The sequence below is a fragment of the Suricata suricatta genome, chromosome 10 (assembly GCF_006229205.1).
Source record: "Suricata suricatta isolate VVHF042 chromosome 10, meerkat_22Aug2017_6uvM2_HiC, whole genome shotgun sequence".
NCBI lineage: Eukaryota > Metazoa > Chordata > Mammalia > Carnivora > Herpestidae > Suricata > Suricata suricatta.
In genome coordinates, this window is record NC_043709.1 from 8,346,880 (window position 1) to 8,368,510 (window position 21,631).

The 21,631-nt window shown below is 55.8% G+C and overlaps 1 protein-coding gene across 1 annotated transcript in view; it reads right to left on the bottom strand.

The window, feature by feature from the left end:
- CACNA1I (calcium voltage-gated channel subunit alpha1 I) overlaps positions 1-21,631 on the bottom strand; it is a 123,231-nt gene that overhangs the window by 41,596 nt on the left and 60,004 nt on the right. Inside the window, exons 6-10 of the mRNA XM_029955409.1 lie at positions 16,267-16,426; positions 9,289-9,604; positions 7,566-7,658; positions 4,715-5,027; positions 1,470-1,891 (exon numbers count right to left, since the gene is read on the bottom strand). Coding sequence (XP_029811269.1) covers positions 1,470-1,891; positions 4,715-5,027; positions 7,566-7,658; positions 9,289-9,604; positions 16,267-16,426 — 1,304 coding nt within the window. The remainder of the gene's footprint in view (positions 1-1,469; positions 1,892-4,714; positions 5,028-7,565; positions 7,659-9,288; positions 9,605-16,266; positions 16,427-21,631) is intronic.

The following is a 21,631-nucleotide window of genomic DNA, read 5'->3' on the forward strand; positions in this document are numbered from 1 at the left end:
CAGCCTCCCCCCAGCCTCCCCCCCAGCCTCCCCTAGAGACCTTTTTAATTAAGCTGGAATGGCTGGCAAACCAGCAGCTCCAAACAGAGTGCCGCTGCAGCCCCAGGGGCCGCATTTAAGGAAATTGAATGGAGCCAGCGCTTGGAGAGCTAATGAAGAGGGAAATGAGAGTGTGGCCCACTGCAGGGCGGATGCAGGGCGCAATGGGCAGGTGGAGGGCCTCAGCAGAAAGAGGGCGGCAGGGAAGCAAAGGGGGCGCCAATGTTCTGAACCCTTGGAGCGGTGGGGCGGGGGAGTGTCAGTCTTGCCACGTGAAGAAATAGATTCAGGGGTGCCTGGGTGGCTCAGTCAGTTGAGCGTCCGAATTCGGCTCGGGTAGTGATCTCACGGTTCCGTGCATTCAAGCCCCACTTTGGGCTCTGTGCTGCCAGCTGCCAGCTCAGAGCCTGGAGCCTGCTTTGGATTCTGTGTCTCCCTCTCCCTCTGCCCCTCCCCCACTCATGCTTTCTTGTGCTCACTCTCGCGTGCTCTCTCTCACTCAAAAATAAACATTAAAGAAAGATGTCAGTTCAAATCTGATCCCTGATTGTCTGTGGGACTTTGGGTCAGTGACATCCCCTCCCTAGGCATTAGGGTCACTAGCTGCCAAGTGGGGTGTCCTCACAGGGTAAGGGTGCAGGTCAAGGGAGGGAACCCATGAGGAGCTGGGGGAGTCAGAAAATGGTGTTTTTCAAATGGAGCCAGGAATGGACTTGTCTCACAGTCTGTCACCCGTGGTATGACCTATTTGCCGGGACACGTGTGTGAGCCCCCCACGGCCCTCCTTCTTGTGCGCCTACAAGTAGACCCATCTCTTCCCTACCCTCCCTGTGCTCCTGCCAACCCCCTTGGGACCGTGTCTCTGAAGCCCAATGGCCCAGGGTGTCAACTCGGCCGACACCCACGCCGAACGGCCAGCACCCAGTGCTGAGACAGGAGGGAGACAGGGCAGAGTCTTTGCAGGACAACCTTGGGGCCGCCCTCAGTGCCTCCTGCTGCAACAGGGACAGGAGGACCCCCATCCTGCTGAAGGCACTGCCACAAGGGGGCCTTGGCTGTCAGAGGGCTCGGGGAAGAGGTGACACCTGGAAGGCAGGTTTGGCAAGACTGACAGGGAAAGGGTTGTGGCTGCCTGGGGGGCCAGGCAGTGCTGGCAGGGGGGCGGGGGAAGGAGCTGGATCTCAACCCAGCTGGTCCCAGTACTAGCTCTGCCTCCCTGGCTCAGTCACCCACTGGGCAGGCACGTGGATCCTCCCTCTCCTGTGGGCTGAGCCCCCAGGGGAGAAGCAGACCCTGCCCCGGTCAGGCAGGAGACAGACACACAGGGGACGTTCAACACCCCAGGCCGCACAGGGCCGGCTTGGGCCTTGGCTCCCAGCCCCCCCTCCACGCCCACACCCAGCCCTGCACCCAGCACCGCCCCCACTGGCCTGCTCATGGTGCTCGATGCCCATGCTGACGGTGTTGACCAGGATGGCCATCATGATGCCCCGGTTGAAGTACTTGCTGTCCACAATGCCTCGAAGCTTGGCTCGGGTCTCCCGCCACACATCCCCGCAGAGCCGGGCGGCCCCGTCCGCCGGCTCCTCCTCGTCCTCCTTCTCCAGGCCTGAGGAGGCTCCATCCTCGCTGCTCCGGGCCCCATCCCCATCCTCCTCCTCCGAGTCACCGCCTGAGCCACCGGAGCCCGAGCCCTCCTGGCCCGAGTCAGTGCTGCCTGGGCCCGAGGGCCGCCGGTTCTCCTCGTGCAGGCAGTGGGGACAGCTGGCAGGATCGGAGGCCAGCATGGCAGAGATGGGCTGCGCCAGCGCGTGGGGCATCGGGTCCAGGGGACTGTGTCGAGGGCACAGCTCTGCAAAGCAAACACAAGGGCAGGGTCGGAGCCTCAGGTCACATGGGCTTGAGGGGCTCCGAGGGGGCAGACCCTGCCCACATCAGGTGCCACCCTAACCCTGGGCCCCAGCCCCACGTGTGCTTCAAGTGCGGTGGTTCAAGTTTCTGTCTGGGCTCCACCAGGAGGCCAAGTGGCTTGTGGTTCTGCGGGGGGGGGGGGGGGGTCGGCTTTACCTCTCTGGGCTTTGTTGGCCCCTGGGACAAGCGAGGGCTGTGGGGAGGGTCCTACAGCGGGTGTGTGTGGTGTGCCTAAAACAGCGCCTGGGGCACACGTGTTTGTCACCTGTCCTTGTACGTCACCTCCTGGCCCGAGGCCCAGCCCTCCCACCATCCTGCCTGCTGACATCGGACTTGGGGAAATGGCTGAGAAAGGGCTTCTCAAAGAGCTTCTCAGGGGCCCCTGAGGGGCTCAGTCACTTAAGGGTCCGACTTTAGGTCAAGTCATGATCTCAAGGTTTGTGAGTTCAAGCCCCGTGTCAGGCTCTGTGCTGACAGCTCGGAGCCTGGAGCCTGATTCAGATTCTGTGTCTCCCTCTCTTTCTGCCGCTCCTCTGGTCATGCTCCCTCCCTGTCTCTCAAAAATAAATAAATGTGTTTAAAAAAAATTGGGAAAAAAAAGAGCTTCTCAAAGAACCAGCCCGATGTGGAGGAATGACATCCCTCAGAGAAAAATTCTCCCACCTGCACGTGGGGCTTGTGTCACAGGGAGGGAAGGGGGCAGGAGCCCTGGGCGGGAGGCTGACCCTTGCCCTAGAACCCTAACCCTGGGCCCCAGCCCCACGTGTGCTTCAAGTGCGGTGATCATATAATTTTTCCCCCCCCCGCCCCCGGGACGTGGGGCTGGCTCCAAGGGCAGCAGGCAGGAGGGGCTGGCAGGAGGCACAGCAGGGGGTGGGGGGCAGACATGTTCACTCGCTATGCTGCCCTGGGGAGAGTTTAAGGAGCCTGGACCAGTCTGGGGCCAGAGTTCTACAAGATTTAACCATCTCAAAGAGGTGTCAGAGAGGCGCCTTCTGGGTCGTTTGGTCTCTTGTTTATGTTTGCCTATATTGTCCTGGAATAAACATGTTTTCCTTGTGTGAGCAAAAATATATACCAGTGACATTTAAGGGAGGGGTGCCTGGGTGGCTCAGTTGTCTAGCATCTGAGTCCTGGTTTCTGTCCAGGTTGCAGTCTCAGGGTTCATGGGATCGAGCCCCACGTGGGGACAGTGGGGAGCCTGCTTGGGATTCTGTCTCCCCCCACCCACCGTGCATCCCACATGTGTGCTCTCTCAAAATAACTAAATAAACATTCAAAGATAATAATAATAATTAAAGGCAATGAAAAACATGTACTGCCCACCCTCCCCTTCCAGACTCGCCTCCCAGTATCTCCCTGGACAAGACCTTCTGACTCATTCATCCCCTGGAGCAGGGGTGGGGCAGGCAGAAGCGGAGTGGGGGGTTCAGCCCCACCTCAGTAAAGCCCATCTCTGCCAGCTCGTACCTGGGGCTGGGCCCCCTGAAACTTGTTTCCCAGGGAAGGGGGAAGGTCCGGAGGCCCGGGGGCAGGGGGCAAGTTCCCCCTCCGGACGGCCCCCTGGACTTCTTTCCACACAGCTTCCGGGTAGGGTGGGGGCAGCAGCAGGAGGCCCCTCCCTGCATCATCCAGGAGCCCTGCGCGCAGACCCCAGCGCACCCCATCCACGTGCTGGGCCGGCCCACAGGCCACCTGGAGCCTCCTCCAAGACCACGCCTGGCCGGCTGGCACCAAAAACAAGTGGGCGGCAGCTCCCAGCATCAGTCCTCTGGTTTCCCTCCCAATAGGCTCAGGGCTTGAGAGCTGCAGGGGCAGCGCCTTCAGGTGGCTGACTCCCCCAGCGCAGGGGCCTCACCCTGGACTTTACAGGAAGGAGACTGAGGCCCACAAAGGAGCCCAGGCTGTCCAAGGTCACACACTGTGCACCTGCTCTGCGCTGGGTCCCTGCTGACTTCCATCTTGGCACCAGCTAGGGGCGGGGCCCGTCTCCCGTGGCGCATTTGGTTCATTTCCCTCTGGGGGTGGGCTCAGCAAACCCAACTCTGATGTCCCTGATGTTGTTTCTGTCACCGACACACTGTAACCGTAAGTGACTCCCTTCACCTATCTGGACCTCAGTTTTCCCATCTAAAATGAGATAACATAACTCACTCTGCCCCCTTCTCAGGACTGTTTTCTAGAACAAACGAGAAAATGAATGGAGAGCCTTTTCTGAGCCTAATGGCCCAGAGATAGAAGATCACAAAATGGCACAGGGGTCCCCAACACACCATGCCCTTTATTCCTGGTGGCTGGTTGTCACTGCTCTGCTGTGGTAGCACGTGGTGACAACAGGAAGCCATGCGGGGCATGAGACGGGCTGAGTGGCTTGGAGTGTCAGAGTTTTCCCAGACAGCAGGGACAGCCATCCGCTTCCTAGGAGTGTGAACCCCGGGTGGAGATGGAGTCCATGTGACCACACACTGGGGTCGGCAGGGAATTCCTCCAGGGCACGGGGTGCTGCATGCCCCCAGCCCGAGGCCTGCTCCCACTGGGCACCGGCAGGTGGTCAGGAGAGCAGGGAGGGAACGAGGGGTATGGACGGGAGCCCCTGAGGGGAGACCGGGGTTCTCAACCCACTGGACGGCTCTGCCTGTGCTGAGGAGGGAGGGAGACGTGTTCGCAGGCGGTGCTGTCTCAGGGTCCCCAGAATCCCTCCCCTTGGAGGCACACGAGGCCTGGGCGGGGCGCCCTGGAGGTGGCGGCAGGCAGGAGCACTTACTGTAATGCCGAGGCTCCTTGGCGTGGGGCCCGGGCTTGGCGGAGGGGGCTGCCCCGGGGCCCGGGGCCTGGCGCCGGCTCTGCAGGGCCTGGTAGAGGCCCAGGGCCCGGCGCCTGGCCTTGCGCAGGATGTGACAGACGTACTGGAAGATCTCCTCGTAACAGTCGCCGGGCTCCGCGTAGCTGGCCACCGTGCTGGAGGACAGGTAGCGCTGCCGCTGCTCCAGCATCAGCCGGTGCTCCCGCTGCTTGGTCTCCGAGAACTGGGTCGCTATGACAACGAGGCACAGGTTGATCATGAAGAAGGAGCCCACCTGTGACCAACGGGAGGAGAGGACAGGGACAGGAACAGAGGGGACAGATTGGCGGAAGGCAGACATGGGGGAGAGGAGGATGAAGGGATGGAAGAAGAGAAACGGGGAGGCAGAGGGGGCGACAGGGTGACACAGGGCGTGGGGGGGAAGCAGAGGGGTCCAGAGGCAGAAAGGAAGGCAGGAGGAGGAGCAGCAGGGACAGGACAGAGCCAGCAGGAAGGACAGAGAGACGAGGAGGAGAAACACCGAGAGGGAGGGACAGAGGCTCAGAGAGTGCAGGAGCGGAGGGTGTGGGAGACACAGGGTGACGGGTGAGAGGACGCGGGGAGAGAGGGGCAGAGGGTGGAGGGCCCAGAGAGACGGAGAGGCACGGGCACAGATAGGGACAGGAAAAGACTGCTGAGGCCTTGCTCCGAGAGGAGGCCAGGACCCCAGGACCACGGTAGCCCAGGTGGCTCCCCAGGCCCCACTGGGACCAGCTTCTAAGCCGGATCCCCCAGGCCCTTGGACCCCGGCCAGTGCCATTCTCCCAGGGGGGGAGGCCCAGCCCCCCTCAGGCCTTCCAGGCCCTGAGTCCCACCCCAGCCCTGCCCTCTCTCTGGCCTTCACTTTGGCCGCAGAAAGGGTTTACTTGTGTAGCTTTATCTGTGCTTGGATGGGGTGGGGAGACTCCCCAGTCAGTACTAAGAATCCCGCCACCTCATGACGCAGGGCCCAGTTCCAGTGGCCACCGAAGGCTGGTTTCCAGAGGACAGGCCCCTCCTCTGGCATTTGCTAACTTCCAGCACCCAGGAAACCTCAACATCCTCGCCCCCTGCCAGTACCCTTTCTTTTGTGACAGGGCCACCTGGGATCCAGTGAGCATTGTAATAACTGCAGGGCACAATTATTGGGTGCTTGCTGTGTGCCGCCGGCCATGCAGTCCTCCGACTCTGTCTCATCTAATCCTCCTAAGAACCCATAAGCCCAGGTGGCGACACCATCCTCCATGAGGGACGTGCCTCGGGTCATGCTGGGAGTTACCAACCTGAGTCTATCAGGAGGGGCAGACGACATTCTCCAGCGCTTCTCTGAAATTTGAGGCTCCTCTAGCAACCCCAGTGTTCTAGCCCCCAATCAGGACTTTGTCCATTTCAAGGTCTCTGGGAGTTGGCCCCTCCCCAGGCTGCCTGCCTTGAGCCTTTAAGGCTCAGTTCTGTGTCACCTCCTCCGGGAAGCCTCCCACGCCCCTCTCCCTCCTCCAAGCTAGATCAGAGAACTCCTCTGTGCTCCCTCAACCTCTCAGGCTTCCTTCTGCCATGGCTTCTAATGTGCTCTCTGGTCAATGTCAAGTGTAGCCCATCTTCTTCCCCCGCCTCCCCCAACCCCACCCCTCCTCTGAGGCTGTGAGCTCCTCCAGGGCAGGCCCGGCCCACCTCACTGCTCAGTTCCCAGTACTTGGCTCAGGGCTTGGAGTGGGGTTTCCCTGATGGTGCTGGGAATGAACAAACCACAGGATGAAGGGCAATACTGAACAAGCCTGGACCCCTCCCCCCCCGCCTCGCTTTGTCTCTACGGATCCAAGACCCCAGCCTCCCCCAGGAAGGCATCAGAGCAAAGCCAACAGCAGGGAGGTCTCAGGCCACTTGCCAGCTTGTCCTGAACCCTCAGGTCAAGGTCCTCCCCAGCCCAGAAAACGCTGCTGCCCCAGAGAGCCCAGCGTGCCTTCTCCCACCATGTGGACACTGGAGAATCCAACCTCACGGCTGCAGGGAGCCAGCCAGCACGGACTCTCCCGGGAGTGAATCACCTTGACATTTGGGGGGTGGTGCTGTGGCTGAAGCCGCAGTCAGGCATGACAAGGTGGATGAGCTCGCTCTGGGCAGACTGTGGGGGAAGGCCGGAGGGGGCTGGCAGGAAGGGCCCAGCTTGGAGAGGCAGACAGAGCCCCGCCTCCATCCCAAGCCATGCCCCCAAGGCAGAGGGGCCAGAGAGGTGGGAATCCCTCCAAGGAGAATTTCAAGGCGCTCCATGGGGAAGCAGCCCCCCGCTTCTGTTTCAGAGCCTCTCCCCTTCCCACCCTGGGAAGAGAGGACAAGCTGGAGCCCTAGAGAAGCCTCCATCCCGGGGTTGCACCCAGCTGCAGTCATGAGAAGAATGTATTCCCAGAGACTACGAGGCAAGGAAACGCGAGCAGGAGCGACTAGATGGTCCTAAATGCCCAGAAATGAGAAATGAAGGCAATCGCAAGTGATGGATGCTTCCCACAGCCGCGCTGATGAGTCCCTTCAATCACCAGCTGCTGGGAGGCATTTAAAAATTGCTTGGCTGGCTCAGCCGGTGAAGCACGCGACGCTTGATCTCAGGGTTGTGAGTTCGAGCCGGGCGGTGGGTGTACAGATTACTCAAAATGAAATTAAAAAAGAAAAACTGCCCCTCCTGTTCCCTCCTACTCTGCTCTCCTGGTTCTGAGGGGCTCCCTGGGAACCCCCCTAACCCCATCCCTGGCCCACGGCTCTTCGAGCTTGCCCACAAAGCCCCGGCTGCCCTGACACGTACTATGATAAGCAGGATAAAATAGATGAAGTTGTAGAAGGAGTGAGCATCCATCACATAGTACATGATCTCCACCCAGCCTTCCAGAGTAATCACCTGCAGCCAGAACAGAGCAGAGGACCAGTGAGCCTGAGACAGGAAAGGCAGCACCCTCAGGAAAGACAGGCAGCAAACGCAGCGCCCCAGACAGAGGCCCTACTGTGTGTCAGACTGCTTGGCGCACATTCTCTCTTGAGCTTCTCACAAGGCTCCATGGGACAGCCCCCCTCATCCCCCATGCACAGGTGAGGACAATGCGGTTCAGAGAGGTTACAGGGTTTGCCCATCGTCACACAGCCAGGAAGGCGGGGAGCCAGACTTGACCCTGGTCCCTCTCCTGCAGAGCGCGCCCCTCTCCAGTCTCCCTCACCAAGGCAGGAGGGCTAGAAGCAGGGGGCCCTGGACTCTAACTCCAGCTCACGAGCTGGGCCACTCTGAACCTCAGCTTCTTCTTCTTCTTCTAGTACACGAGCTACCAGCCTACCTGGCAAAGATAGGGTGCAGCTCAGCTGAGCCCGAGCGTGGCTCCGATGAGGCTGGTGTGATGTTGCCCCCATTCTCCTTCCCAGAGAGAGAGGCAGAGCAGCCTTGGGCAAAGCAAATGCTGGGCCCTCCCCAGCACCGCCCTCTTGCTTGCTTCCAGAGCAGGAGCCCCTGGGCAGCCCACTCACCACCCCACCACTCCCCTCGCCCCGGGGGTTGAGAGTCTCAAAACACGGCTGCTCGGCTGTGGCCACATCACATCACGACTTGCAGCTCTGAATTTTGTGATCTTGCTGCTCTTGGTGAGGCCCTCCATCTCCTCGGGGCTCCAGCCACCATCCCTTCCCTGCTCCAGCCCTGTTCTTCCTTCCCAGGGTGGCAGGAAGGTGACCTTTACCAAGCACTCACTCCACACTCGGCTGACTGTTCGGCTCACATCATCTAGTTTCTTCTCAGCCACTCGGGGTGAGAGGGGGCTGTTATCGCCCCCACGTTACAGGTGAAAAACTGAGGCACAGAGACATGAAGCAGTACCTCAATGTGTCCACCCCTGTCCTCTGTGTGCAGTGGGGCGGTGCAAGGCACACGGTAAAGTTAACGCTGTGAATGTATGCATATACGTGCACTGAGTAAAACATATTTCTTACTGACTGGTCATCAAAAAAAAAGGCCCAAGAGATTCTGCCCAGACAGATGGACAGCTCCTTGGCGCTCACCTTGAAACTTCCCTGTACCCAGGCCTTCACCCAGGCGGTCACCTCCACCAGGAACATCTTTACCCCCATGTCTGACATGCAGGCGTTGCCTGGTCAGCCTCTGTAACGTGGTGTGAGTCTGGCCCCTCCCCTGTAGGAACCGACCTCCCTGCTGAGATCCTTCTGCCCCCAGGCAACCTGGGGTTCCAGAGAGCACAGGTTTTGGAGGCACCCAGGCCTGGGTTAGAATCCTGACTCTCTACTAAATAGCATGTGATCCTTGGTCAAATAGCTCGCTTCCTTTCTTTTGAACCTCAGTCTTTAATATGGGCACGATAATGCCCATTGTGCCAGCCAGTGGGCAGATTTCAGGGACATGGGTGACCAACACCTAGCACAGAGCCCTACCTTCCAGAAGAAGTGGGCCCCCCCCCCCGCCCCTCACCCCACCCCACTCCAGTCTCCCAGGCCCCAGCACGCGAGCCGGCGCCAGGCCTGAGTGGCCTCACCTGGAAGATGACGATCCAGGCGTAGCCGATGTTGTCAAAATTGATGGCCCCCTTGTGGGGGTTGGCGCTGCCTGTGCGGCACACATTGTAGTAGCGGTTCCAGTTGACACAGAGCCCGCTGGCGTTGAGGTCCTGGCGCCCTGCCCCGAAGTCATAGACATCATCCTTGGACAGGCAGCACTCGCGGCCCTGCTCCTTGAGTGGGGGGATCTCATGGCAGCCCATGATGCCATTGTCCCCCGAAAGGGAGCAGATGAAGGGCATCTCGTCGTCCTCCTCCGGCTGGTAGTAGGGCGGCAGCGCCACATCCCCCTGTCTGTGCATAGGCGATGGTGGGTAAAAGAAGAGAAGGGGAGGGGTCACCACTAAGAGGAGCAGGAAGGGGAGAGGCCATGCAGTGTGGCAGAACTGTCCCAACTGGTCCCCTCACTGTCTCTGGACCTCTACCCATGTTGTTCCCTCCATCTGAGCCACCCTTCCCTATGGTTGAAAAATCTCCCACCGACCCACTGTGGTCAGTTCTAGGGTCCCCCCCTTTGGGCAACCTTCCCTAAGAGGGCCTCCCCAGGATGGAGCAGGGCTAGTCCTTGACCCGCTGTGGCCAGACCACGCCCTGCACACACCTATACTGCTCCTAGGGCACAGGCAGCTGACGTGTCTGGGAAGCTGAAGCTCTTCTAAGACGAGGAAGGACTCAGCCTCGCCAGTCCACACACTGTTTCGTCAGCACGGAGCACGTGTTTAATGAACAAATGCTGAATTCTACTGGCCCACCAGGTGAGGATCTGATCTTCTGTCTGCCCCACCCCTTCTCATCTATGTGACCTTGAGCTGTTCGCTTCCTCTCTCCAGACCTCAGTTTCCTCATCTGTAAGACAGGATGACCATGTCTGCCCTATCCCTCCTGTGAGGTTAAACAATGACTCTCTGCAACCCAATCAAAAGCCCAACTTGTTTGTCTGTGGAACCTGGTCAGACGGTTCTAGGATTTATCTGGACAGAAGAACGGGCAATTTTTTTAAGCAGAGAAACAGGAGTGGAGTCCAGCCTTGTAAGAGAGCAAAATGCAACTACAATTATTACTAGAGTGTATAGTACGGCAACAGGAACAGAAAGACTCATAGAACACCACAGAGCGCAGGGACAAACCCACACATAACATGGAACTTAGTCTATTACCGAAACACCCTTTCTGATCCGTGGGAAATAGAAGAACTAAACAATAAATGGTGTTGAGACAACAGCTGGCTGGAAAAAATAATAAAGTTAGATCCCTACCTCACACCACAGACAAAAATAAACTTCTCGAAGGTTGGTATCAAAAGAAAAAAAATAATGTAAATAGTCGCATCATTAATTATTTATATTGACTGCACATTGAAAATAATCTTTTGGATACATTAGATTAAGCAAAATATATTACAAAATTTAAAATAATAAATTTCTGGTGCATTAAAAATCACAAATGCAACAAACATAATCACAAAAATATTACAAGACAACAGGGAATATTTTTGTTAAGGGATGTAAGCCCTGTGAGGCGCCTGGGTGGCTCCAGCAGTTAAGTGTCCAACTTCAACAGATCATGATCTCACAGTTTGTGGGTTCGAGACCTGCATCAGGCTCTGTGCTGACAGCTAACATAGAGCCTGGAGCCTGTCTTTGGATTCTGTGTCTCCCTCTCTCTCTGACCCTCCCCTACTCATGCTGTCTCTCCATCTCTCTCAAAAATAAATAAAACATTAAAAAAAAATTTTTTTAAGGTATATAAGCCCTGGAATACCTAGGTGGCTCAGTTGGTTAAGTGTCTGACTCTTGATTTCAGGCTCAAATCATGATCTCGCAGTTCATGAGTTTGAGTCCCATGTCAGGTTCTGTACTGCCCGTACAGAGCCTGTTTAGGATTTTCTCTCTTTCCCTCTCTCTCTGCCCCTCTCTCTTTCTCTTTCTCTCTCTCAAATGAAATAAGTAAACTTAAGAGAAGTAATGAGAAAAGAAAGATATACATACAAGGCCTTCCTGGATAAAATATACAAATCCAAATTCTACAAAGGAAAAGTTCAAGATTGACTATATACAAATGTAAATTTTTCTGTGAGACAAAATAGAGCATATTAAGTAAAAAGACAAACAAACAATAAATAAATAAATAGAGCAGAGGTAGGCAAACTTTTTCTATAAAGGGCCAGATAGGGCCATACAATCTCTGTGCCAATTACTCAACTGCGCCACTGTAATGTGAAACAGTCATAGGAAATAGGTAAACAAGTGGGCATGGCTGTGTTCCAATAAAGCTTTATTTACAAAAACAGGACAGAGATTGCCATTGCCCTGGGATGAGTATGAGCAACCTATAAAATAAATAGAAGACGTCTAGACTCTGTTAAAACCACCTGTCATTTAATAAGAAAAAGAAAAATAACCACTAAGGGCAAAAAGTACACAAAGAAAAGAAACGAAAAATGTCACAGAAGAAATAAAAATGGCCAATACACTTGGGGAGGGGGAAGCCAATATACCAATATATAGGAAGAGATGCTCACTTGACTAATAGGAAAATGCAAACAAAAATAACATTGAGATCATTTTACTCCCATCCAAATGGTAAATATTCCAGGGCCGATGGTACTGAGTGCAGAAAAGAGTGAGTACAAACAGACATGTGCATACACTGTTGGCGGGAGTGTAAACTGGTATAAACTTTTTGGAGGCCAATTTGGTGGCATCTGTCAACACTTAACATGCACACATCGAACACAAACACAAACAGCCACCTGACAGTGATAAAGGCGCCACCACGTTCAGCAGAGAAAGGGTGGACTTCCCAGTCAACGGTGCTGGGACAAGGGCATATCTGTACAAAAGGGGAATCTTGACGCCAACCGCATACCATACTAAGAGACGGAATACAGACCTAGATGTGAAAGGTCTTCTAAAAGAAAACACTGGAGGGTGGCTCAGTCGGTTGGGCGTCCGACTTCAGCTCAGTTCATGATCTCACGGTTCATGGGTTCAAGCCCCCCTTTGGGCTCTGTGCTGACAGCTAGCTCAGAGCCTGGAGCCTGCTTCGGATTCTGTGTCTCCCTCGCTCTCTGCCCCTCCCTTGCTCATACTCTGTGTCTCTCTCTCTCAAAAATAAACAAACATTTTAAGAATGTTAAAACACACACACAAAACAAAAGGTTAAACTGGACACAAAAAGCAGTACTAAACAAGGAAAGGATCGGTAATCTGGATTTCATTACAAGGAAGGGCTTCATCATCCAATAGCACCATTAAGAGTGAAAACGGAGCAGGCTAGGATTAGAATTCTGCAACGTATCTATCCACCAGAGGACTCAAATCCAGATACTAAGAACCACTGCGACTTTACAATAAGAAGCAAGACCGCCCAATCGAAAAATAGCAAAAGATGGTAACAGACACTTCCTAGGAGGATACACAAATGGCCCATAAACACGGAAAGTGCTAATCATCACTAGTCATCAGGGCAATACAAATTAAAACCACAATAAGGTACCACTGCACTCTCCCCGGAATAGTGAACAGGAAAAGGACCTACGTTACCAAACGTTGCTGAGGACGCCGGAGCACCGGAACTCCCAGCCTTTGCCAGCAGACACTGAATGAGACCGTCTTGGAAAACCATTTGACAAAAATCTACTACAGTAAACATACGTGCACCCTTCACAATTCCACTCCTGGGGATTTATCCAAATGAAAGTTTGGCTATATCCACCAAGGACATGGACAAGAATATGCATGAGTCTTAAGAGCCAACAAACAAACAAATAAACAAACAGGAACAACCCAAATCAACAGTAGAATGAAAAAAATAAGTAGTCGTGGATTTGCTCAATATATACCCACAGCAGTGAAAAAGAAATAAAACTACTGTCACCCACAAGAATGTGGGTGAATCTCAAAGACACATTACCCTGAGCCAAAGAAGCAGACACAAAAGGCAGCATCCTGCATGACTCCATGTAAAGAAATCTCAGGGCGCCCGGGGGGCTCCGTCAGTTAGGCAGCCAACTTCCGCTCAGGTCAAATCTCACAGTTCGTGGGTTTGAGCCCCACATCGGGCTCTGTGCTGACAGCTCAGAGCCCGGAACCTGCTTCAGATTCTGTGTGTCTCTCTCTCTGCCCCTCCCCAGCTCGCACTCCGTCTCTTTCTCAAAAATATAATTTAAAAATGTTTAAAACATTAAAAAAAAAAAAGAAACCTCAAAAACAGGCAAAACAAATCTATGGTGACAGTGATAGAGGTCAGAATAGTGTCTACTCTGAGGTGAGGGATGGAACCAGCAAGGGACAGGAGGGAGCCCCCCTGGGCCCTATAAGTTTCTGTGGGCACCTTACACTGGTACAGACCCATGTAAAATGGCATTAAGCTCTACACCTAATAGTTGCGTCCACCGCTAAATGCAATTTGTATCTTTAAAAAAAACATAAAAATACACATACACTTTGAGGTACTTGGGAGGCTCTCAGTTAAGCATCTGACTCTTGGTTTAGGCTTGGGTCATGATCTCAGGGTTCGTGGGATCAAGCCTCAGGTTGGGCTCTGCGCTGCCAGCACAGAGCCTGCCTGGGATTCTCTCACCCTCTCTGTCCCTCCCCCACTCATGTGCGCGCTTGCACACACACTCTGTCTCTCAACATAAATAAATAAACTTTAAAATACATGGGGCGCCTGGGTGGCTCAGTCAGCTGGGCATCTGACTTTGGCTCAGGTCATGATCTTGTAGTCTGTGGGTTCGAGCCCTGTGTCAGACTGTGCTGACAGCTCAGAGCCTGGAGCCTGCTTTGTATTCTGTCTCCCCCTTTCCTTCTGCATCTCCCCTGCTTACACTCTGTCTCTCTCTATCTCTCAGAAATAAATAAACATTAAAGAAAATTAAATATGTGTGTGTATGTGTGTATACATACACTTTGACCGGCAATGATGAGTCTCACCATTGATCCCACGTGTATATAAGGGTCACACGTGTACCGGATGCGTCCTGGAGCCCCCTGTGCAAGAACAAAAACTTGGAAACCACACAAGGTCCGTCAACAGGGGCTGGCCAGATGAACTGTCTTTTATCCACGGAATAAGAAACCTGGTGTGAAAACACCCTCAAGACGCATAGTCAAAGCAATTTGCAATATTGAAAACCTGCCTGGGGTGCGAACGGTCCCGTGTGTGCATGTGAACACGTAGACAGGATCTGGAAGAAGGGGCCCGGCGCTCTGCAGAGGACATCAGCCCTGGGCTCGGATTCTGAGCCCTGCCACTGCCCAGCTGGACTGTCCCGATTCTGTGCTCAAGACCCCTCAAAGCTGCCACGCGGGGTCTCCCTGGGGGCTTATGGGCCTGGAGGGATGCTCTGAGCACGCTCACTGGGTTCTAATCCCAGCTCTGACTCTGCCATCCAGGGCAAGACGCCCCTCTCTTGGCCTCCGTCTCCCCGTCACCACAGGGGTCAGATTTCATCACGCCTGTTAGGCTAGAACACGCCACGGCTAACCAGGTAAATAAACAGTCTACAGACACCCAGAACCAAGGAAACACACTCAGTGTGATTTCCGGAGGGAATCAAGCAGGATAACGCAATAGAGTGTCTGGGAGTAAGAGGGTGGTGAGGGAAGGCCTCCAGCGGGTGGTGACCTTGGGGCTGAGGCTGGACAATGAGGAGGCGGCCACGGCATGACCTGGGGAAAGACCCATGTGGGACGGAGGGGTCTGGATGTGCCCTGAACCCCCAGAGCTGAGGGTCATGCCTGCACATCTCTGTCTTTGAAGACCAGCCGGGTAGAAGTGGGCGCCCCCACCTTCCTGCTGCTGCAGGGCCCGCCTCTTCCGAGTGATTGGCACAAGAGCAGGCCCCCCGGCGCCCACAAGGGTGCCCCTTCTCTGGTCCCCAGGGCAATGGGCGGGTGAACCGGTCCCCTCCCCTGTCCTCACCCCAGCTCTCTGGTTTAGCTTGCTCTCCACAATTGACAGGACATGAGGGAGAAAGCTCAGCCCACCCTGGGTGGCGTCCCCACGCCTCCTGCAGTCGTCCTCCGTCCATGAGAGCCACTCAGTGGAGGCACCTGCAACCAGTTCCCCAAGAGCAGGAACTCCGTCTTCTGCTGTGTCCTCAGCACTAAGCACAGGCTTGGCAAGAGTGCGGCTCTTGAGTGAGAGGCCGAATGAACGCACTCTCCTGCGGGGCCTGACACGGGGCAGGAGCACGCCGAGGGGCAGCAACAGGCAGTATCCGGTCCAGATGCGTGGGTGCAGGTACGCACACTAACACGCCGCTCCTCCCTCGCCGCGGAAATCCCACAGATGTCAAATCTCTCAGACAACTCAACCCAACTCCTCCAAGAGCCAAAGATGGACTTCTGTGGAATGGCTACTGACAATCACCTCTCTGGAGGGTAGCCCACCCACCTGCTTATCGACGCAAATGGGCCAACTGTGACTTGACCTTTCCTGGATGACTCGGAGTCACCAAGAGGAATGTCTGTGCTGGGATTGGGCCAGGTTCTGTGTCTGCCTCTGAGCGTTTCTGTCTCCTTGTTCCCTCCCTGTTGGCATCAGGTCTGCTTGTGTCTTAGCTGTCCTCTTCCCTCCTATCTGACCTCCCAGTTTGCCACATCCACTCTGTTGGCCCCATTCCCAATTACCAAGTAGGTTAAAACTGTGTGTTAAGTAAGAGTCACTAGGAGTGCATTAGCACCTAAGGGTCTATTTTAGACCAGGATTTTGTGATACCCATTTTGAGAGCTCAGTGGCCTTTTGTGCTCCTTTTAGTGTCCAGCCACTCATGGTAGCCCCACCCCCAACTCATCTGAGCACAGTCCTTGGCTTCTCTCCACCCCTGGGAATAAGGGTTGGGACCAGGTGCTCAATGGGGAGACCCTCCTAGTCCTAACACACCCAGCACCACCGCCACCCCAGGCAAAGCTGGCCGGCAGCCACCTGCGTGGTGGGGCTGCACTCACATGGTGAAGTTCTCCTCCAGGAAGCAGCGGTTACGCAGCAGGCCCGCCCAGAGCTGCACGCCGATGATGCCGAAGATGAAGAAGACGAAGAAGCAGAGCAGGAGGACATTCCCCAGCATGGGCAGCGTGTCCAGGAGCAGGTTCACCAGGATCCGCATACCTGGGGGTGGGGGAGGGTGGAGAGATTGTCAGCTTTGGGAGCAGGAGTCAAGGACAGAGCGCAGGTTAGAGAAACAGAGAGAAGGGCACTAAGAGGAAACCTGGGGACACACGGGCAGGGGCTCCTTGGTGCTCCCAACCCGCCCAGTGGCTGTTAAACAGGCCTTCCCCTTGATACCTGCCCCTCTCTACCCAGAGGCCACAGAAATGGCTCTGGGCCCCACCACTCTTCCCCCAGATTCTGGATAAATAAGCAGGTATTTATGGAGCACTGTTTATTTGGCAAACTCTCTTCTGCATAATGCACAATTATAATGTCCTTCAGTCTTCATAACTCTGGGAGGGGGGCGATGTTATCTAAGACCTGGAGGTTCTCAGAACTAATGCAACTTGTCTAAAGTCACACAGTTCGAAGCCGCAGGGTCTGGACTGTCCTGACACCAAGTCTGGCATTCCTTCCGCAGCCCCCAATTACCTGGCAGCCTGGGACCGAGGCTGGTTCATCCCACTACGTCCAGAAACTACCCAGATGAGCACGGTCAGTGCCCAATGGATGTGTCCCAAACGCTCTTCATTTCTGGGGCAGTCACCGGTCCCCTAAGTGCGCCAGGATACCCGAGCACCACCCAGCCAGAACTTTTCCGCGGACCCACCCCACTGCGGGAGGGAACCAGAGAGGGCTCTTGGAGCAACCCACAGATGACCCACAATCAACAGTCGACTCAGATCTGGTCTAATCACAGGAGAGACCTTCTCCTTCCGGAGAAATAGCTGCAAAGAACCAGCCAAGCCAGAGACCGCCGCCCCCCCGCCCCCAGCCTTCCAAAAAAAATGGAGAGGGAGAAAAAACAGGGAATGGGAATGGAATGGAGACAGGAGTTCCTGGGGAGGGGAAGGGGGCTTCGGGCAGGCATGGGAAGGGGAACAGAATGCATCAGTTACATCCTGAAGGGAACAGATGTCCTAAAACCTGGCAGGGGGGAAAGAAAGCCTACGAAGGACGTAGCCTATGACTGAGTGACATCTGGGTTCAAGCCCTGCCCTATTTGCCATGAGACCTTGAGCCAGTCCCTTCCCCTCTTGGAAGATGAGGCCGTCGGCAGAGAGGCCTGAGAAGGCAGCAGCCACCCTGCAAACGTTCCCCAGCTCAAGCGCAGCACCCAACTCTCCTGGGGCTCCCACCGCAGCAAATGGGGGAACACACCTCACTTCCAGCCCCGCCACACACTTACCACCCTTCACATTTACCTCCCCACCCTTCCCTTCAGCCCCTCCTGCCCTGGGCTCACCCATCCATACCCTCCATGCTCTCTCCCTTTCCACAGGCTCGGTCCCAAACTCCGGCACCCCACCCCCCACCGCCTGCCCCCTTGACTCCATGAACGGAGCTCTAGACACCCAGTAAACGCAGACTCCACAGAGGCACAAACCCCAGGCTGATGGACCACCTCTCTGGTTTGGCCCAGCCACCATTCCCAGCCCTATGAAAATATCCCCACTCGCCCACTCCAGTGTCCATGGTTTGGCTGGGCTGCCGTCAAGATCACATGACCTGGGCATGGCCAATCAGCAGTCCTGTTCCTCTAGCCCCCGTGATTGCTCCAGAATAGGCATGTGACCCCAACCAGGACCAATGAGGGTCAACCCTGAGATTTCAGCTGGAAGTACAGGGGGAAATGCTCTCTTTGTGCAGAGGCTGCAAGCTGGGAAGACTAAGCCCGGAGCTGCTGGCCCCATCTTGCCCCAGCAGGGCAGCACCTGTCTATGATTGAAGCCAGGCCAGGAAAAACAGAGCCCAGGGCAGAACAGGGACAGTTCCTGACAGCAGCCTGGAAAGGCTGCAGGAGGTCCGTGAACCTTTTGAAATTGCAGCAACAACACCATGAATTTTTCTTGGGAAAAGATCCACACCCGTGTGTGCGGCACCAAAGAGGGTCAGGAGTGATGGATCACCCTTGAGAACATCCCTTCCAAGCTTCTATGAGATCTGACTCTGCCTACCTCTCCAGCTTTAGCTCTCTCTCTCTCTGTGTCTCTCCCTCCCTCTCACCAACTTGCATCCTATCCTTAGCAATACCAAATTATTTGAAGTTCCCTAAACATACCATGGGATTTCACACCTCCATGCTTTTACTCATGCTTTCTGGAACACCCTTCCATCTCCTTCATGCCTGGTGAACCCCTATTCAGCCACCACAGCCCAGCTGAAGCTCTACTTTCTCTCTGTAAAGACTTCCCCTACCCTTTCACATTCCATCCGAGGTAGAGTTCATCCCTGTCTCTTCTGCTCTGGGCCATCTCGGCACCTCTGACCTAGCCTAGGCTGATTTGTACAGGTGTGCAAGTTGCATACTGCACAACCTTGGAGGTCCCATTCACTATGTAGTCTTCTAGCCCGAGGGTATAATTATTTGTTTACCCCTGCTTCTTCCATCGGGCCGTAAGCACCTGGGAGCAGGGCCTGTGTCCAGTCAGCATTCTCAGAACCCAGCAGCCCTCGCCTAGAACAAAGGTTCAGCCAACATTTGTTGAATATGTGATAAGTCATGAGGAAAGAATGGAAGATTGGAGAGGGAAGGATGAAAAGAGGTGACAAGGAGAACAGTGGCCCTATCCAGGTTTTTATTGATCCAGGGGTGATGCTAAGGTGGTTGTTAAGGAGGGTAATTATTTGGGATTTGCATCACGAGCTCTGGGTGGAGTGATTTCCATCAATAAGTAATGCCTACCCCATCCTCCCTCCCCACAAAACGAGGTCAGCCTCCTCCCAGGAAAGGCACTGGGCTTCCCTGGCAGGATGCTGCCTCCCGTTGAGAGCAGGCCAGGGTGATGGGGGGGGTGGGGGGACTAAATACCCCACCCCCAATGGGATAGCCAAGGGCATGCTGGGAAGGGAAGCAAGGAAATAGACCAAGCACCCTTGCCATCCACCCAAATCCATCCAAATGCAACGCTAGCGACTCGCAGGCCTTTCTGGTGCCCCTTCATTCATTTGTCCCTCAAACGTTTACAAATGCTGTTGTGTGCCTGGCACAGCGCTGGGCACAGGGAGGGGGGAAAGGGGGGAGTGGGGGAGGGGAGTCCAAACATTCCCGCATTCCCGCATCTCAGCCCCTCAGAGCTTGAGGTCTAGCGGCAGGGGACAGGGGACCACAGCGTCAGGAAACACCACCAAGCCTGGGGAGTGAGGGCAGCTCCGGGCACCTTCCTAGAGGGAAGGACTTGAGCGGGGCCCTTCAGGATGACAGGAGCTTGTGGCAAAGGCCCAGAGGTGTGACCATTCAGAGAGCGCAATGAGGTCATGCTTGAGGGTGGCTGCAAAGCAGGGTCTAAGGAGCGTGGGGCTCTGTGCTCGGTGACCGCTCAGGAAGGCCCATCAGCAGGCTCTAAGCAGGCCAAGCCCTTGGACGGGGCAGTCCTAGAGGATGGAACAGCGGCAGGAGGCAGGCCGTGGCGGCCACCAGCCACGTGAGTCGGGGCTGGGTCAGAAAGGCCTTGAGGGAGCAGGTGGTTCTGAGCAATCCCAGCCTCGCTCCTCTGAGGCTGCTCCCCAGGGCCCAGCCTTTGTTGCTCAATTAATTACATTTCCCTTGTTCTCCAGGATATTGAAATTCTGAAAGGCTCCTCAAAACCTGCCTGGCTGGCTTCCTTGAATGGCAGCCCATTTCCCCCTCCCCTCCTCCCCTCTGCCTAGCCAGGCCCCAGCTCACTCCACAGCCCTCCCGTGGGCCCAGGGAGTCCCAGGGCCACCGAGCCAAGGCATAATTAGCTAATTAGGGACTCAGAACGAATCCATCTTTCCGTGCCAGGGAAAAGGGGCCACAGGATTAGGGAGTCAGGAAGACCCCGCGAGACCCCAGCTAATCCTCCTTTTATGCCTGCAGTCAAGTAATTAGCTAAGGCACGTCCTCGGGGAGGTTCCTCTCCGCCCTCAGTTCTCCTGGCACTGGGCTCGGGAGGTGGAGGCAGAGGGGAGAGGGAGAGAAAGAAATGGAGACAGAGGACAGAGATGGAGAGAAAGACCAAGAAAGACGAAGACAGAGACGCCTGCCTCAGAGCACCTGCACACCTATCCCCAGCCCAGCCCTCCGCCTCCAGGCAGTCTCTGATTTCCACCCCCCAGGTAGTCACTAGGAAGTCTTCCTGCCTCCAGGTCCCCCAGACTCTTGCTCACCATCGCTCAAGACGAACTTATCCGGTTTTGCTTTCTTAGTGTGACGTTTCAGGCTAGCCTGCGGCCTGGGGTAGAGGCCAGCATGAGCGTACCTGAAGGCCCTGCTCCCCAGCCCTGAAGGGAAAGAGGACCCCAGAGCCCTCAGGACACCCGGCGCCCAGAGCGCCAGCCCACGACAGGACACCGGGGTGCCACTCCTGGTGGGGCAGCCTTGAGGCAGAGCTTGCTCCCTGGGTCCCAGTAGCCTCAGAAGATAGTGCTTCCCGTCCAGTCTGCCTCCCTGGCTGGGACAGGACCTCAGAGGGGGAGCCCCCAGAGCCAGAAGCTGCCAGCAGTCCCCCCACCGGGTTGGGAAGGTACAAATTCTTAGCCCCCCAGCCAAGCCCCTGGTCTCCCCAGCCACACCTCCCCATCCACCATGCCACACTTAAACCTCCTGCCCCAACCAGACTGGCAGACACCCCAGCACCCCTACGCCTCACCCTTGCACACACTCTGCCCCCACCTACAGTACCCTCCCCCATCATCACCTCCAGGGCTCCTGTTACTATCACCCTGCCCGGGGTGGGGGTGCAATGCCGGGTCCACTCCCCAGGGCAGCCAGTTGACCTAGCCAGGCTGACCCGCTTCCGGCCCCTGAGCCCTCACATACGCCCACAAGCCTCTGAGCATCAAAGATGGGCGAGGGGCGGGGGGGGGGGGGAGCAGCCTCAGAGGAGCAAGGCTGGGATTGCTCAGAATCACCTCTTTTCTTAGACCTCAGTTGAGTGGTCCTCTTTTCTGGCCCCCGGGCTGGGCTGGCACCCCTGCAACGAGCTGCCACTGCCCTCCCCCCATCACAGCGCTTATTTTGCTGTTGGCCTTCATCAGTTCATGGCTCTACCCCCTCCCCCAAATCTGACAGCATCCTGAGCAGGAGGCCCTGACGGGTATCCCACACCCTCCAATCCAGCCCAGGGCCTGGCAGAGCGGCCCCAAGGACAGCCATGAAGGAGCGACGGAGGGGTGGACGGATCCATTCGACTGATACTT